The 17,734-nt window shown below is 51.9% G+C and overlaps 1 protein-coding gene across 1 annotated transcript; it reads left to right on the top strand.

Moving 5' to 3' along the window:
- Positions 1-1,236: 1,236 nt before the first annotated feature.
- Positions 1,237-17,341, top strand: LOC102451500 (C-type lectin domain family 2 member B-like). The gene is made up of 6 exons (XM_075917342.1): positions 1,237-1,439; positions 7,632-7,761; positions 8,466-8,561; positions 9,849-10,021; positions 10,641-10,744; positions 15,031-17,341. The coding sequence occupies exons 1-6, from the start codon at positions 1,428-1,430 to the stop codon at positions 15,179-15,181; spliced, it is 666 nt and encodes a 221-aa protein (XP_075773457.1). The 5' UTR covers positions 1,237-1,427; the 3' UTR covers positions 15,182-17,341.
- Positions 17,342-17,734: the final 393 nt, after the last annotated feature.

Raw genomic sequence — 17,734 nt, 5'->3', positions numbered from 1 at the left:
CCCAGTTCCTCTGAATTTGTGACCCATGGACCAGGAGCAAAAGGCCCCCGCCCAAGGCAAAACACCAGCATCCCCTGAGTCCGTTAGACAGGAGGTAGCAAATTGAGAGATTTTTCTACCAAAAAACACAGTTCCTCTGAATTTGTGACCCCTGAGTCCGTTAGACAGGAGGTAGCAAATTGAGAGATTTTTCTACCAAAAAACCCAGTTCCTCTGAATTTGTGACCCATGGACCAGGAGCAAAAGGCCCCCGCCCAAGGCAAAACACCAGCATCCCCTGAGTCCGTTAGACAGGAGGTAGCAAATTGAGAGATTTTTCTACCAAAAAACACAGTTCCTCTGAATTTGTGACCCCTGAGTCCGTTAGCCAGGAGGTAGCAAATTGAGAGATTTTTCTACCAAAAAACCCAGTTCCTCTGAATTTGTGACCCATGGACCAGGAGCAAAAGGCCCCCGCCCAAGGCAAAACACCAGCATCCCCTGAGTCCGTTAGCCAGGAGGTAGCAAATTGAGAGATTTTTCTACCAAAAAACACAGTTCCTCTGAATTTGTGACCCCTGAGTCCGTTAGCCAGGAGGTAGCAAATTGAGAGATTTTTCTACCAAAAAACACAGTTCCTCTGAATTTGTGACCCATGGACCAGGAGCAAAAGGCCCCCGCCCAAGGCAAAACACCAGCATCCCCTGAGTCCGTTAGACAGGAGGTAGCAAATTGAGAGATTTTTCTACCAAAAAACACAGTTCCTCTGAATTTGCAACCAGCCAGCAAAGGTAGCAATTCCTGAGCAGTTATACCGAATGTCATGTTTGTTTGACAGAAACTGTGACCGTCACAAAAACGGAGCGGTTTCACTTTTTGCCTATACACCGGCTCTGTGGGTTTTGCGGCCAGATAAGGAGGTGCGAGGCTGTGCGCAGGGATGGGGACAGATAAGGCAACTGGGCCGCTACTGCTGCGGTTTTCCCAGGCGGGTTCCTCCCGGCGCTGCGGCCGCACAGGCCGTGTTTTTGGGCAGGGGGCAGAGTTTCCGCTCCCTGCCCGCCCCTCTGGCTGCAGCCTCCTCCCGCCCCGGCCTGGCTGAGACACCGAACCGCCCAGCTCCGCTCAGCCCCAGAGCCAGGCACCTAAACCGTAACCCCCCCGGCGGGGCGCAGGGGCAGGCAGAGAGCTGGGCTAGAGGATGGAGCCCTGAAATGTGCGCACCAGGCTCCCCCCCCCCCCCCCACAGGGACTCCGGGTTCTCCCCCTTGTGTTATGCATTTTTAAGCTTCTTTCGAAATGAGTCAGGACTCAAAAAAAAGTTTTGCAGATCCCGTGGGGCCGCCCCCGCCCTTGCGTTCTGGCTCCTCAGCCTTTAGGACTGGCACCAGGGCGCAAGCTCGAACTTTTCGGTGTCCCCCAAGGCTGGGAACTAGGAATGTGGAAATATGTGTGTTCAGGTCAATGTGGCATGGCCCACGTTTACACACAGGGGGAGGCAGTGGGGGTGTGGGAGGAGGGCATGTGACTTCATGGGCATGGTTTTGAGCAGGGAATTTAACATCAACTATCCTAAAAGAACATGAGAGCTGGCAACTTGCCTGTGAGGCTTTCCTAGGGGATTTAGAAACATTATGATCTCCACTGCAGCAGTGCCTAGGTTAGAGGGAACCAAGGGCTATGCAGCACTTTAAAGACTAACAAGATGTTTTATTAGGTGATAAGCTCATCACCTAATAAAACATCTTTTGTTAGTCTTTAAAGTGCTGCATAGCCCTTGGTTTGTTTCAACAAGATCAGACCAGCACAGCTACATCTCTATTACTAGGTTAGAGGGAACTTTGTTCCAGGCTGGGGGAGTGCGATCTAGTGGTCAGAGCACACATTTTAATCCCAGCTTGGGGAGAAAGCTGTGTAGTAGTGAATACCCAGGACTATCAGGATGCCTGGGGTCTATTCCTAGGTGTGCTACAGAGTGACTATGTGCACATGGCAGGGTGTGAGTTACTGCCGGTGCCCTTAACTCCATCCCCTCTGGATGGAAGTAAGCAAGTAGGGTTGTTAGATGTTGTGTAATTGAATAGTCACGTAATCACATGAAATCTTAGCAGCAGTTACATTACTATTCAGTAGTCCCTGGCAACCAGTGCGCTTGGACCCCACTCCCAAGGGCCACCTCCCCCCCTCCCCCGCCTCTCTACCCCGATAAAGAGGCAGCAGCATGGAGTGGCAGTAGCCCCTGTCCGTAGGGGAGGGTCCAAGCAGCAGCCTCCCCATCCCTCTGCCTGTCCTGCTGCAGCACGGGTATGGGGGAGGCAAATGGCATCTTGAAGTTGGTGCTAAGAGAACCAACTTTTAAGCCAGCTGCCCCCAGTACCAGTTCCTGCCCCTGCCCCCTGCCTCTGCATGAGGCTGCAGTGCTAGCTTGTGAGCTCCCCATGTAGATCAGCTCCAGGTGGCCCCTTGGACCCTCTGCGCTGCTACCTGCCCTAGCAAGCACCCTATTCTGTAGGCCGTGCCAGAAGCCAACACACCACCTTACCTTCAGGGCATCCCTTATCCTGCCTCCACCCGGGCAGCCTGGGTGTTGCTCCCCATCAACCCAGGTGGTGGGTTTTAAGCTAGCTCCTCATGGGCTCTACGACTTGCTTTTGCATTGCTTTGTGCTGTATTCATTGCTTTAGATTTTAAACCTGGCTCTGGCTCCTGCTTCCCCGCCCTCCCTCCCCCCCCGCTTTGCTCCCTCTGATACAGAGGCAGCAAAGGGAGGGGAAGTGGAAATGTGTGTAGTCGACAAAATTAACTGATAAGCCCAGATTTGTCGGTTAATTGTGCAGCCGTCTATGTGACAACATCCCTATAAACCAGCTCACCCCAAAGCTCATAGACTCATAGACTTTAAGGTCAGAAGGGACCATTATGATCATCTAGTCTGACCCCATGCACAGTGCAGGCCACAAAATCTCACCCACCCCTCCTAGAATAATCCTCTCACCTATAGCTCAGATATTGAAGCCTTCAAATACTTTGAAGACCCCAAGATGCAGAGAATCCTCTAGCTGTGATCTGTACCCCATGCTACAGAGGAAGGCGAAAAACCTCCAGGGCCTCTGCCAATCTACCCTGGAGGAAAATTCCTTCCCAACCCCAAATATGGCGATCAGCTAAACCCTGAGCATGTGGGCAAGACTCATCAGCCAGACACCCAGAAAGTTCTCTATAGTAACTCCTATCATCCCTCCATTGACCTATTTCCCACTGATAATGAATGGTCAATTAGTTACCAAGATCATGTTATCTCATCAAACCATCCCCTTCATAAACCCATCTAGTTTAATCTTGAAACCAGATAGATCTTTTGCCCCCACTACTTCCCTTGGAAGGCCGTTCCAGAACTTCACTCCTCTAATGGTTAGAAACCTTCGTCTAATCTCAAGTCTAAACTTCCTACTAGCCAGCTTATATCCATTTATTCTTGTGTCCACATTGGTATTAAACTTAAATAATTCCTCTCCCTCCCTGGTATTTATCCCTCTAATATATTTAAAAAGTGCAATCATGTCCCCCCTCAGCCTTCTTTTGGTTAAAGTAAACAAGCCAAGCTCCTTGAGTCTCCTTTCATAAGACAGGTTTTCCATTCCTCGGATCATCCTAGTGGCCCTTCTTTGTACCTGTTCCAGTTTGAATTCATCCTTCTTAAACATGGGAGACCAGAACTGCACATAGTATTCCAAATGGGGTCTCACCAATGCCTTGTATAATGGGACTAACACCTCCTTATCCCTACTGGAAACACCTCGCCTAATACATCCCAAGATCGTATTAGCCTTTTTCACGGCCATGTCACAATGGTGGCTCATAGTCATTCTATAATCAACCAGGACTCCGAGGTCCTTCTCCTCCTCCATTACTTCCAACTGATGTGTCCCCAGCTTATAACTAAAATTCTTGTTATTAATCCCTAAATGCATAACCTTACACGTCTCACTATTAAATTTCATCCTATTGCTATCACTCCAATTTACAAGATCATCCAGATCTTCCTGTATGATATCCCGATCCTTTTCTGAATTGGCAATAGCTCCCAACTTTGTGTCATCTGCAAATTTTATTAGAACACTTCCACTTTTGGTGCCAAGATCAGCAATAAAAAGATTAAATAAAATTGGCCCCAAAACTGATCCCTGAGGAACTCCGCTGGCAACCTTCCTCCAACCTGACAGTTTACCTTTCAGTATGACCCGCTGTAGTCTCCCCTTTAACCAGTTGCTTATCCACCTCTCAACTTTCATATTAATCCCTATCTTTTCCAATTTAACCAATAACTCCCCATGTGGTACTGTATCAGATGCCTTACTAAAGTCGAGGTAGATTAGATCCACTGCATTTCCTTTATCTAAAAAATCTGTTACTTTCTCAAAAAAGGAGATCGGGTTGGTTTGGCACGATCTACCTTTTGTAAAACCATGTTGTAATTTGTCCCAATTGCCATTAGCCTCAATGTCTCTAACTACTTTCTCCTTCAACATTTTTTCCAGGATCTTACATACTACAGCTCCTTGAGATCCTGTGGAGAATAGGTTCTGTGCAAGTGCAACGACTTGATAGTTCAATCGGGTTTGCACAGGCCTTTGAATCCCTTATGTCAGTGGTCCCCAAATGTTTTACCTTGCACCCCCGTTTGGCGGGTCGGGGGCGGCCTGGCAGTCCAAATCACAGTGATGTTTATGCGCTTCCTAGGCTGCTCGTACAGGGTGTTGTGATGATTCCGTCAGCCACCGCACGTGGTGCCCCCAGCGGTAGACATCACTGGACAAGGCTGACTGAAATGGATCCGCTTTGGACTTGGTGATTTAATTGGGCAGTTGCTGCTGCCCCACTTCCCCTCCTGTGCTAGGTTTGCTAGAGTGCAGGAGTGTGGGGGGAGAGGGCGTTAACACAGTTATTTAAGTTTTACAAGCCTTACAAACAGTGCTGGACCGAGCCATACTTGCGCTTCGGGCAGTGGGCATACAACGCATGTGCAGCTCCGTCCCCGGGCGTGCGGCGCCCCTTACCACTTCAATCAGGCACCCCCCCCCCATAGATTGGTGCCCTGGGCAACCGCCCAGCTAGCCCCCTGCTTAATCCGGCCCTGCTTCCAAACAATCACTGTACAATTTAAAAGATTGAAGGTTTAAAATCTAAAGCAATGAATACAGCACAAAGCAATGCAAAAGCAAGTCGTAGAAGACTGTTATAATACAACAATTAAGCTTAGTTCACTTACACTTCAGCTGTATATGACCTACAGTGCCGGGCAGGGGGTCATGTTTCCTTTGTTTCCCATGTGTCAGAACGCCAGGCGCTGGGGTCGCCGGCATAAAGGGATCCATTTCTTCTTGTTGCATTGAAAGCAGGACCTGTGGGTCAATCCTGCTTATTCCGCCATATTGATTGTTCTTACTAAACCTAATTCATAGCAAAATGAGACTTGGTTGTTCTAGTCATATCTACCAATCAGTTACATTTTGCGTAAAATACCTATTATGCCAATATCTAGGGTACATTTTGCAATGCCAAAATATTGCAAAAGTGCTTAAGAACATAAAAATGGCCGTACTGGGTCAGACCAAAGGTCCATCTAGCCCAGTATCTTGTCTGCCGACAGTGGCCAGCACCAGGTGCCCCAGAAGGGTGGACTAAAGACAATGATCAAGCGATTTGTCTTGTGCCATCCATCTCCAGCCTCTGACAAACAGGCCAGGGACACCATTTCTATCCCCTGGCTAATAGCCTTTTATGGATCTAACCTCCATGAATTTATCTAACTTCTCTTTAAACTCTGTTATAGTCCTAGCCTTCACAGCCTCCTCTGGCAAGGAGTTCCACAGGTTGACTATGCGCTGTGTGAAGAAGAACTTTCTTTTATTAGTTTTAAACCTGCTACCCATTAACTTCATTTGGGGTCCTCTAGTCCTTATATTATGAGAACTAATGAATAACTTTTCTTTATTCGCTTTCTCCACACCACTCATGATTTTATAGACCTCTATCATATCCTCCCTCAGGGTGTGTCTAAACTACATGGCTCCGTCAATGGAGCCATGTAGATTAGGCTGATCAGCAGAGGGAAATGAAGCCGCGATTTAAATAATCGCGGCTTCATTTAAATTTAAATGGCTGCTGCGCTCTGCCGACCAGCTGATGATCAGCTGTTTGTCGGCAGATCGGGGCAGTCTGGACTCTCTGCGGTCGACAAGGAAGCCTTTGTTGACCGGTGCAGGTATGCCTCATGAAACCAGGTTTACAGGCGCCGGTCGACAAAGGCTTCCTTGTCGACCGCAGCACGTCCAGACTGCCTCGATCTGCTGACAAACAACTGATCATCAGCTGGTCGGCAGAGCACGGCAGCCATTTAAATGTAAATGAAGCCGCGATTATTTAAATCGCGGCTTCATTTCCCTCTGCTGATCAGCCTAATCTACATGGCTCCATCGATGGAGCCATGTAGTTTAGACGCACCCTGTCTCCTCTTTTCTAAACTGAAAAGTCCCAGTCGCTTTAGCTTCTCCTCATACGAGACCCAGTCCAAACCCCTAATCATTGTACCGTATTTTCCGGCGTATAGGGCGACTGGGCGTATAAGGCGACCCCCTATCTTTTTAATTAAAAGATAGGGTTTCATCTTATACCCCAGCGCCCCTCCGCCTCCTTTGCTCCCGGTGTCCCTCGTCTGCTGGAGATGGTCCCCAGCAGACCAGAGGCACCGGGAGCAAAGCTGCAGCGGCTTTGAAAGCCTCGGGGGAAGCCGGCGGCTGGGCATCTCAGGCGCGCCTGGTCTGCCCCCCCGCCGGAGCCCCTCCGCGGCTTTGAAAGCCTCGGGGGAAGCCGGCGGCGGGGCATCCCAGGCGCGCCTGGGATGTATACCCGGCGTACAAGACGACCCCCGATTTTTGGGGGATGTTTTTTAACATCAGAGGTCGTCTTGTACGCCGGAATATACGGTAGTTGCCCTTTTCTGAACCCTTTCCAAGGCCAAAATATCTTTTTTGAGGTGAGGAGACCACATCTGTACACAGTATTCAAGATGTGGGCGTACCATAGTTTTATACAGGGGCAGTAAGATATTCTGGGTCTTATTTTCTATCCCTTTCCTAATAATTCCTAGCATCCTATTTGCCTTTTTGACCGCCGCTGCACTCTGTGTGGACGTTTTCAGAGAACTATCCACGATAGCTTCATTCATATTTTTCTGCCTGTCTCTGGAATTTTTCTCCTATCAAAAACACGGCATGTCCTAGCACCAGGTTGTTTCTGGTCTTTTTGGCCTGGTCTCGCTGTCCTGTACAAGTTCTGCATAATTGGGCAGCACTCCTGACTTTCCCCACCCTTTCTGGTGTGGCCTGTGTACATACGTGCGTGCCCAGACTCGAGTGAGACCCAGGGTGGTGTGTTGGAGAGCCATACTTTGGACAAGGCTGGGATGAGGCCTAGCACTGTAGTCGTTGTTCTGGTCATGGGAGGGCTGTCCAGGCTCCCTTACAGTGGTGCACATCTGCACATGCCTTGGTGCACAGAACAAAACTGATTCTGCACATGGAAGGAAAAAATTAGAGGGAGCATTGCCCTGACCTCTCCTGCTTGGCCTGTTTTGGTTTCCGCTCTGCCAGGGAGTCCGGAACAGGGAGGGAGCTTTGCTACTGCTGCATCGGACCAGTCACCCAGGGGAGCTGAGCCCGGCCCAGTGCCTGCGGCAGCGTCCCCAGCCCGAGCGCGGCGGAGAGTCCATGGAGTCAGCAGGTGGGAGCGCTGAGAGCCACGTGCCGCTGCAGGAGCTGCATGTTGATGCCAGTAGGCTCCTGGAGACAGGACAGGAGCCAGATAACGGGGTGTTGCTGCCTGGGACCAGGCTGGAGAGACACAGACTGACGGGGTTGGGGCAGGCTCTGCCCAACCCGTCTGTGGGCAGCAGGGGCTGGAAGCTCTGGGGCTCTCAGGGCCCCGACCCCTGGCTCCCAGGGGCTGGCTGGCGCACACAGCACTGGGCATGTGGCCAGGCAGGGGTGGTTTGGGCTGGTGGGTCAGACCCCCTGTGGCAGCTCTGGCCCCTCTCAGCCTGGATCCTTCTCCCCCTTCGGCTGCGTGGTGCCCGGGTGAGACCCCGTGTGCGGGGACGGGCGCTGGGCAGGGTGGGCTCAGCCAGCACTGGGCTGAGGGGGCAGAGTAGCTTGAGCTCTTGCCATGGGAACATGCGGGTCCTTATCTCTGTGTCCCTGAGCTCACCGGCCTGGTGCCGGCCTGGCTGGCGGTGCCAAGGGGTGCTGGGCTGAGGGGGGAGGGGCTGTTCTGCCAGCCCCAGCCTGCCTGAGCCCCCGGGCGCCTCTCCAGAGCATCCAGCAGGAGGCGCGAGGGGCAGAACGGGGCGTTTTCTAGGGCAGCCGTAGCCTGGTGCTGTCAGTGAGACGCGGCCTCGCAGCCTGGCCTGACTGGTCCCTCTGTTTCAGGGTCTCACTGTAACTGCAAGACACACAAGACAGGTGCCCTCGGAGTCGCCGCAGTCGTGATCTTTGGTCTCCTCATGGCTGTTATTGCCCTGGCAGGTGAGTTCTCAGCTTCCTCCCTGCCCCCCTCTCTGCACGTCCCTCCCCCTGGGGCTGCCCCAGTCACAGCGTCTCCTCCTGGCCTGTCCGACTCCTGCCCCTGGGACAGAGGCTTCCTGAGGGATGCTCCTGCCTCCTCCCAAAACCTGCCCAGGGCCAAGCTGGCAGGTGCCCATCACTGAAATGAGCCATGGGGTGCAGCACAGACACCCCCATTAGCACTGTATGACACCCACCAGTGAGCAGCCAGGGCAGCTGTTCCTGGTGAACATGGGCCCAGCTGTGTCTGCCCTTGGCCTGGGGAAGGGGTGTGAGGTGTGTGTGTGTGTTTGGGGGGGCATCTGTGAGAATGTCTGGGGTGGGGTTTATCTGTTGCTCTGGGGTCTGAGCACTGGCCCCCAGGTGGGCTCAGCAGCCGGCCGAGGGGGGTGAATCTACGTCTGTTTGCACGGGGGTGACTCTGGGCCCATGTGGCTCTTTTGGCAGAGCGGACTTGGTGCAAACTGCTGAGGTAGGTGGGCGGCAGTGGGGCTGGGCAGGCCCTGCTCTGGTGTGGCCACTGCAGTCAGTGACCAGAGCAGGACATGTGACCCCAGCACATCTGTGCCAGGGGTTTGCACTGGTGTAACAGTCCCACCATGGTTACAGTGCCGGCCACCCTGGTATAGGCCGGCTGTGAATGGGCCCCATTGGCTCACTCAGGGCATGGTGAGATTTGGGAGCTTGGGGTTCCACCCTATGGGTGCAGGGAGCCCCACAGCAGAGTGAGTGAGCCTCCCGCCAGGCATCTCCCTCGCCCTGCGTCTGGCTGCGCGGGGAGCTCTGGGCAGCGGGTGCTTGGCCTGGCGAAGGGCAGGGAGTTTGTTCCCCCCCACCCCTCAGCCCCCTCCTGGGCAGCCCAGCGCAGAGCAGGGGAGGGGCAGCGGCCCAGGCGAGCAGGGGAACCGGCCTGGCCAACCCTGCTGAACCTGCCTCTTACCCAGCGTCGCTCTCCTGCCGGCTGCCAGCCCTGACCATGGTCCCCTCCCTGAGCCCATCCCCGGCTCTGACATAGCGCCTGGGCCTCAGCTGCCTCCCTATTGAATGTGAACTGGGATTAGTGGCCCTGTGAGACCAGGGACAAGTAACGCTCCCATGGGGCTGGATTCCCACTGTCCTAGTTCCCCTTCAAGCCCACCCAGTACCTGACAGGGTCAGAGCAGTCTAGGCAGCCTGGGGGGCCGGGATCATTTCTCCCCACCCAAGGGCAGGCCCCCTCTCACCCCACCTGTTCCTGTCCCATTTCAGTGTTATCTGGGCGCTCTCCAGCTGCATGGGGTCCCTGCTGCCCGGACACCTGGGTCGGCTACCAGGGGAAATGTTACTATTTCTCCAAGACCGAAGGGAACTGGCCCGACAGCCGGAGCAACTGCTCTGCCCTGGGGGCCTTCCTGGCTGGGATCGACACCCCGCAGGAAATGGTGAGAGACTCGTCGCACTGGCCTGGCCTGGGCTCTGTCCCTTGGGCAGGGAGCAGCTCAGAGCCAATGGACTTTCCAGGGCCCCTCTGGTGTCAGTAACGGGAGGATCAGCCACTGTCAGGCCTCTCAGCAGGAGACACCCCTCTGGGGCTGGGCTGCCCCGGTGTCTGCTGGGCTGGAGGGGGCTGAGACCCCAGTGCGGCTGGAAGAGCCAGTGCCCCTGGGTAGGGGAAGAGCAGCCAGCTGAGGTGGGGGAGGGGTCCCCTTAGGCCTGGCCCCTCCCAGCATCCCCTGCGCTGATCATCTCTCTTCTTCCCCGGGAAGGGCTGGAGGGAGCCCGGCTGCCCTGTCAGGCGAGGGTTTCACACAGAGCCTGGCCCGGCATGGGGGGCAAGTGGTGGGAATTTGGACCCAGCAGCTCCCAAGCACTGCCCCAGCCCTGGGGAAGTTGGGGTGGGGGGAGCTGGGTTTGGCAGAGGACGGTTAATACAGAATTACCCAGAGCTGGGCAAGGGGGAGGGGAAAATCCCCAGCCCCTCCTCCTGTGAACACTTAAAGCCCTTCTGTGCGCACCTGGGATTGTCGGGCCCTGACACCGCCTCCCCCTCTGCTCTTCTAGTTTTTTATGCAGCACAGTAAAGGCAAATTCGACCACTGGATTGGCCTCTGGAGGCACCCAGACCAGCCCTGGAAATGGGCCAACGGCACCAAATTCAACCACTGGTGAGTCTTTTCCTCTCTCTCTGTGATCTCCCTGGGATTTGGGTGCCTGGTGTCTGAGCCATCGAGTTCAGGCCAAGCCCCCTGCTAGTGCTGTGGGAACAGCCAGAGAGCGCTTGGAAGAGTGTGTGCTGGGTGTGTTAGTGACAGGTGCAAGCCAGTGTCTCCCGCTGGCTGATGAACATATCTTTGGCTGTAACGAGGTCTCTGAATCTTTGATGAGGCGTCTACATACCAGATGCTTGATGGTCACACATGCTGGGTGCCTGCGGCTGCCACTGGAACAGAGAAACAGCAAAGAGGGTGCAGACAACACCCCCAGCCTGATTTCAGTGGGCTCTGGGTGATCTAATAACTACCCCCCACGTGAGCCGGTAGCTGGGTTTGACCTTCAACTAGCAGCCAAAGTTCCTTCTAAGATTTTCAACCATGAGTCAAGTGAGTTTTGTCTTGTGCCCCCATATTGAGGTCATGTGCACTTGTGTGGATGTGCCACCGTGGTACCTGCCCGTTACTGACAAATAGCTTAGCTACATGAATTTTTAAAATGTTATAGAAGAAAAAATTCTAAAAGAAGGGATAACTAACACTATGAAATCAAATACAAACACTATTAATACTGCACATTTTTCAGTAGCCATTTGGTAGCTTACGTGTATCTGTTCCCTAGAGGTATAAAACAAAATTGCTCATTTTCTTGACATAGCAAACGAGATATTTTACGATTCGTATCGATACATGAAATGAAATATGCTTGAAATTAAAGTTGAAATTGTTTAATAGGCTCATTTCTGAGCACTGTTCGTGCACATTGAAAAACATGCTGTTTCCTAGATGATAGGGAGCAATGCTTCAGTTGTTTACATACCACAAATCTTTCATTCTTCCATGCTGGTGGATTCAGCTCTGTGGAAAGATTGAGGAATGAAAGCCTTCTGCAGATTTGTGTTAGAAATGTAGCCGTGTTAGTCTGGTGCAGCTGAAACAAAAAACAGGACTGTGTAGTACTTTAAAGACTAACAAGATGGTTTAATATGTGATGAGCTTTCGTGGGCCAGTCCCACTTCCTCAGATCAAATAGTGGAAGAAAATTGTCACAACCATATATACCAAAGGATACAATTAAAAAAAATGAACACATATGAAAAGGACAAATCAAATTTCAGAACAGAAGGGGAATGGAGGGGGGAAGGAAGAGGGGGAAGTACATGTCTGTGAGCTAATGATATTAGAGGTGATAATTGGGGAAGCTATCTTTGTAATGGGTAAGATAATTAGAGTCTTTATTCAAACTTAAGTGTAAAGTGTCAAATTTGAGCATGAATGACAGTTCAGAGGATTCTCTTTGAAGTGAAGTCTTAAAAGGTCTTTGAAGCAGGATGCAGGTAATCAAGTCGTTGGTACAAAGATAGCTTCCCCAATTATCACCTCTAATATCATTAGCTCACTGACATTTACCTCCTTCCCTTCCCTCTCTCCTTTTCATATGTGTTCATTTTTTTAAATTGTATCCTTTGGTATATATGGTTGTGACAATTTTCTTCCACTATTTGATCTGAGGAAATGGGTCTGGCCCACGAAAGCTCATCACATATTAAACCATCTTGTTAGTCTTTAAAGTGCTACACAGTCCTGTTTTTTGTTTCTTCTGCAGATTTGATTCATTTATTTTTATGTCTGCACCTCAGCAGTGTCTGAATCACATGGGTGGACAACTTGGCAATGAAATTGCAGAAGTGCTGACGGTGGGGTGTAACCCATTTCTTACGTTTATCTTTACACCCCATGACCGGAGGGCAGCTCATGGATTTTTTTTTTTAACTTACACTTCTGAGGCTCGTGGATTGCTAGACCCCAGATCAATACCAGGCAAATTACTTGAAACTATGCTAAACCATATGACCATAATTACCAGGCACATGGGTGAACATGGTATGTTTGGAGAAGAGTCAACAGGGCTTTTGTAAAGGGAAATCCTGCCACATCAGTGTGTTAGAATTCTGTGAGGATATAAACAAATGTGTGGACAAGAGGGATTGAGTGGATAGAGGGTACTTAGACTTTCACAAAGCCTTGGGCAAGGTCTCCCAGCAGAGGCTGTCATGGGACAAGAGGGACGTTCCTATCATGGATCGATAACTAGTTAAACCAGGGTGGGCAAAGTATGCCACAGCCAGATCTGGCCTGCCCAACATTTCTGTTCGTCCTGTTAAAAGTCCTGTGGTGCAGAGGGGTGCTCAGAAGGGCTGTCTACCTGCTGTGGCCCCGCATTGCTCCTGGAAGTGGCCAGCTGCTGCTGGCATGTCTCTGTGCACAGCGCACCCTGGTCAGGGAGGGCAGAGGTAGCTCTGCGCTGGCTCTTGCACTGTCCTCAGAGCTCCCATTGGTTGGAAACTGGTCAATTGGAGCTGCAGGGGCGGGACTTGTGTATGCTGGCACCACACAGAGACCCCCGGCCCCCTCCCCACAAAGGGTGCTGAGACACCCCAGAGCTTTGTGTTTAAAAACAAACTCACTCTTTTAGTGACGGGTGGGAAACCAGGAAACACCCAAGGTGGGCTAAGGGAGCCAGTCAGTTGGCAATATTCCAGCAAGCATGCCCTGCGCTAGGCCGCAGCCTGCCTTTGTGCCTATGGCACAGGCCGTCACTTAGCAACCTGCTAAGGACATGTCTGCGCTGCAGCTGGCACCCAGCCTCCTAGACCAGGCAGCCAGGCATGAGCTGACTGGGTGGCACTGTCTTCCTGGGAGTCTTTAATTGGCTGGCTGGCTCGAGCCGCCACCTCTGCCACTACGTCCCCCCTGCTGCTGCTGTGAGTCGCTCAGGTCTTGCTAGCACAGGTCTGTGCTCCAGAGCTGGGAGCCGCACTCCCTGCTGCGCTGCAGACGTAAGGCGCATGTCCTGAGCGCTCAGGGTACGTCTACACTGCACAAAACACTCGCTTTGTGGGCTCTGAAACCCGCTTCCCCCAGTGAATGACCCGTCTCAGTCAGCCAGAAGCCTGAGACACTATCACTGAGGGGAGGAGCTGCCGCAGGCATCTCAATGGGGTGTTAACTCTGAAACCTGCCGCCCTTTGGGGGCCCACCCCAGCAGAAGGCTCCGGGTGCATCACTGCCGTCCCAGCAGCTCTCTGCTGGCAGGATGCTGGTGCCTCCCCTACCCCCTTCCCCTCAGCCATGTGATCAGGCAGGCGGGGGCTGGGTTAGCCTGGCTCTGGGACACATCTTAGCCTACCCAGAGCCAGAGGCTGGAGGTCTGGGGGTGGGGAGATCCCAATCTGCCCAGAGTGGTGCTGGGCCTCCTTCCAGCCCGGCACCTGCTCCTGAGGAGGCAGGATGGTCTGTGGGGGAGTGTTTCCTGTGGGCCTGGATCCTGCCCCTGTGCCCAGGGGGGAGGTGCTGGGCTGCAGCTCTGGTGGGAAGCTGGGTGTGAGTGGCTGGGCCACCCCACGGCCCCTGGGTCTGTGCTGCTGGTGTCTTGGCTCCAGGCCATGATACAATGTGCCCGGGGAGCCTGGCCCCAGCTCTTCCATGCTGCGTTACTGCTGCTCCTCGCCATGTGCTGCTCCCCTGAAACCTACGCCCAGGGCAGACTAAGGGGAGGGGGTGGAGCCTGCTGGGGCTCTTCCAACACCAGCTGGGCATGCGGTGGGAGCAAGATTTGGGGTTAACTTTCCCCCCCGGCATGAATGTTCCATGGATAGCGTGACCACGTCTCCTGTTTTTCCCAGGACAGTCCCTTATTTAGGACATCCTCCCGGCGTCCCGACTTCTTTTAAAAAAACGGGCACGTTGTCCTGTATTTCCCCCGCAGCAGGAGGGGTGGGGGAGAGGAGCCCCCATGCTCAGGGCTTCAAGCCACCGAAGCCCCAAGTGCCGGGGGGTTCCCTCCCCTGCGTGCTGCTGGGGTGAACTTCATCCTTGCAGTGGGACAGGGTGGGCGGGGAGCTTCTGGAGCTCTGAGTGCCGGTGAACACGCCCCCCCCCCATAGGGCTGAAGTCCCACATGCCTGCACCCCCGCCCCCTTGGTGCCCGTGTTAGGTATAGGGAAATACGGTCCCCCTATCCATGGAGGCCAGTTTCATAGACCCTCTTGGCCCTGCTGCTTCACGACCCTCTTTCTAGCTCTTCCCTTTACTGAGGGGCAGGGCTGGTGCAGGAAGGGGAACTGAGGGGCTGTGAATGTAGCAGCTCCCTGCCCTGTTAGAGTGTCGCCCCCTGTCTGTGACCGACGGGAAACACCCGGCTCCTGCCTCACACCCGCTCCCTGGCTTCTGCCCTGCAGGTTTGTGATCCAAGGAGGAGGTGATTGCGCCTTCCTGAATGACGAGAACAGGATCAGCAGCTCGCGGTGCACCAGCGAGGCACAATGGATCTGCAGCAAACCCGATGTATTTACAGCAGCAAAGGACACGCCAGGGGGAGAAGCCTCGTAACAGGCGTGTGTTCAAAGGATACGTCACAAGGCATATTGTGTGCAGAGATCGTTACAACAGCCAGCATGCAGGGTGTGAATAGGAGGAGGCATGCAGGAGTGTGGTAGAATTAGCCCTGGGAAAGCTGGATTGGTCTTTCTTCAGCATCACACCTGGTCTGAGCCTCTCTGGGTGAAAGCCAGAAAAGCCGTTTGCACATTTCGTCCTCTCCCCACGGCTGCCTGTTTTCCCTGCCAGTGGAACTGCTCAGATCAGCCTTTCCCACCTACCTCACCTGGCGCAGGGAGTCGTGATCGTCCCTGAGCCGAGAGGCACAGCACCAGCCTCAGCTTTCCCTGCCCGAGAGCCCCCTACAGAAGCTTTTTGCTTCAGAGAACTCTCAGTGGAGCCTTTTAATAGTAATAGAGAGGTAGCTGTGTTCCTCTGATCTTGCTGAAACAAAAGAAAGGACTATGCAGCACTTTAAAGACTAACAGGATGGTTTAATAGGTGATGAGTTTTCGTAGGCCAGACGCACTTCGTCCGATCAAATTCTGGAAGAGAATTGGCATGACCATATATACCAAAGGAATACAATGAAAAAAAAGTGAACACATTATAAAACTGACAAATCAGATTTAAAACAGAAAGGAGTGAGGGGGAAGGCAAATATCTATGAGATAATGATACTAGGGGTGATAATTGGGGAAGCTATCTTTGTAGTAAGATAATTAGCATCTTTGTTAAGGCCCATTCGTAAAGTGTCAGATTTAAGCATGAATGATAGTTCTGAGGTTTCCCTTTGTAATCTGGTGTTAAAGTCTCTTTGAAGTAAGATACACGTAGTAAGGTCATTAAGATTATGCTCAGGTTGGTTGAAATGAAAAGAAACTGAAGATGTCTGATTTGTGGGCATTAATTCTTTGGCGAAGTGTCTGAGAAGTTTGTCCAATGTACATAGCAGAAGGACACTGTTGGCATATGGTGGCATAAATTATATTTCTGGATGAACAGGAATATGTGTTCTTGATCTTGTAACTGACATGGTACGGTCCAGTGATGGTGTCACCAGAGTAAATATGTGGACAAAGTTAGCAACGGGGTTTGTTGCAAGGGAAGGTACCAGGGTTGGTATTAGTGTGGTATGTCCTGGGGTTGTTGGTAAGAATCATCCTGAGGTTAGGTGGTTGTGTATAGGAGACCATTCCATAGAGTGGGACAGAGCTGAGTGGGAAATGGTGTTCCCTCCCCCCCCCCCAGATGTTTTTCAATATGAATTTTTCTGGGTCATTTGGAATTGTGGTGAAAACCCAGGTGATTTTGAAGTTTGCAGCTTTAATTGCCAATTTCTAGTTTGGGGCTTTTTTTTTTTAAATAAAAGCCTGAAATGTTAAACTGGTGTTAACTATTTTCCGTGAACTTTTAGAGCCCTAGGCTGGCACAAGGCAGCAGGCAGGAGTTAGAATTGCTCTGCCACTCCCAGCGAGACACTCTGCTAGGCAGTATTCACACCCTGCATGCTGTTGTAATAATCTGTCTACACAATATGCCTTGTGAAGTATCCTTTGAAAACGCACAGCTTGCTGGTTAACACTATCGTGGTGAAATGTGTGTAACAACATTCAGTGCGGCATTCTGAACATCCACTCAAATCATGACTAGGTGTATCCATCAGACAAGTCTGAGGAGTAAGCAAAGCCTGTTTCTCAAAGACCAAGGACAAGCTGATGCTTCCGCCCAGGTGTCATTAAAGTTGATCGGCTATTAAGTGGCTGTTCTTTGGCAAGGAAGGGGGCAGGAACAAATCAGTCTGCACCGCAAACAGAGGAGAAGAAACAGTCAGAACCTCTTTCACCACCAGACTCCTTGTCGTCTTCTACTCAGCTGCACAGAACTTTGAGAGGGGCTGATCTATAAAAGTGAGGGACAAACACCCCCAGGTATCTCCCTCCCCCACACGACTGATGAAGATACAAGAAACAGCCATTGGATTGGGGGGGCACGGTCCTGACCCAAAAGGCTTGGTGAGTGGTGTTGGAAGGATGTGGTCAACCTTTACATTGAATTCAGTATTATTAGTTTGACTACTAGACACAACTTTTCCTTATATTTATTGCCCATGCTTACACTTTTTTAAAATCCTGTATACTTTGGTTCATAAACTTTTGTTGTTTAATCCGATCCAGTGTTTCTGTTGCCTGAGTAGCGATATTTAAAGTGACACATTTTCATGTATTATTCCCTTAAAACAGACCTAACATCTCAGGCCCAGCCAGGAGAGGGCTGGGCAGTAGAGAGCCTACAATTCTGGAGGAAAATCCAGGACCGGGTGTGTGTTGGGGTCACCCTGCAGTGTAACCAAGACTGGGAAAAGCTAGAGAGTGTCCCAGGTGTGGCTGGCAGGCTGCAGTTACAGACACACGGGCTACGTCTAGACTGGCATGATTTTCCGCAAATGCTTTTAACGGGAAACCTTTCCGTTAAAAGCATTTGCGGAAAAGAGCGTCTAGATTGGCACAGATGCTTTTGCACAAAAAGGCCCCGATCGCCATTTTTGCGCTTGGGGCTTTTTTG

The sequence above is a fragment of the Pelodiscus sinensis genome, unplaced genomic scaffold (assembly GCF_049634645.1).
Source record: "Pelodiscus sinensis isolate JC-2024 unplaced genomic scaffold, ASM4963464v1 ctg52, whole genome shotgun sequence".
Lineage (NCBI taxonomy): Eukaryota > Metazoa > Chordata > Testudines > Trionychidae > Pelodiscus > Pelodiscus sinensis.
The sequence above is the reverse complement of the archived record's forward strand: the minus strand, read 5'-3'. Positions and strand labels throughout refer to the sequence as shown.

Excerpts from the sequence above, each read along its gene's own strand:
- LOC102451500 (XM_075917342.1), top strand. Across the intron at positions 7,762-8,465 it reads AGAGTCCATGGAGTCAGCAG|GGTCTCACTGTAACTGCAAG; the intron begins GTGGGAGCGCTG and ends CCTCTGTTTCAG. Across the intron at positions 10,022-10,640 it reads TCGACACCCCGCAGGAAATG|TTTTTTATGCAGCACAGTAA; the intron begins GTGAGAGACTCG and ends CTGCTCTTCTAG.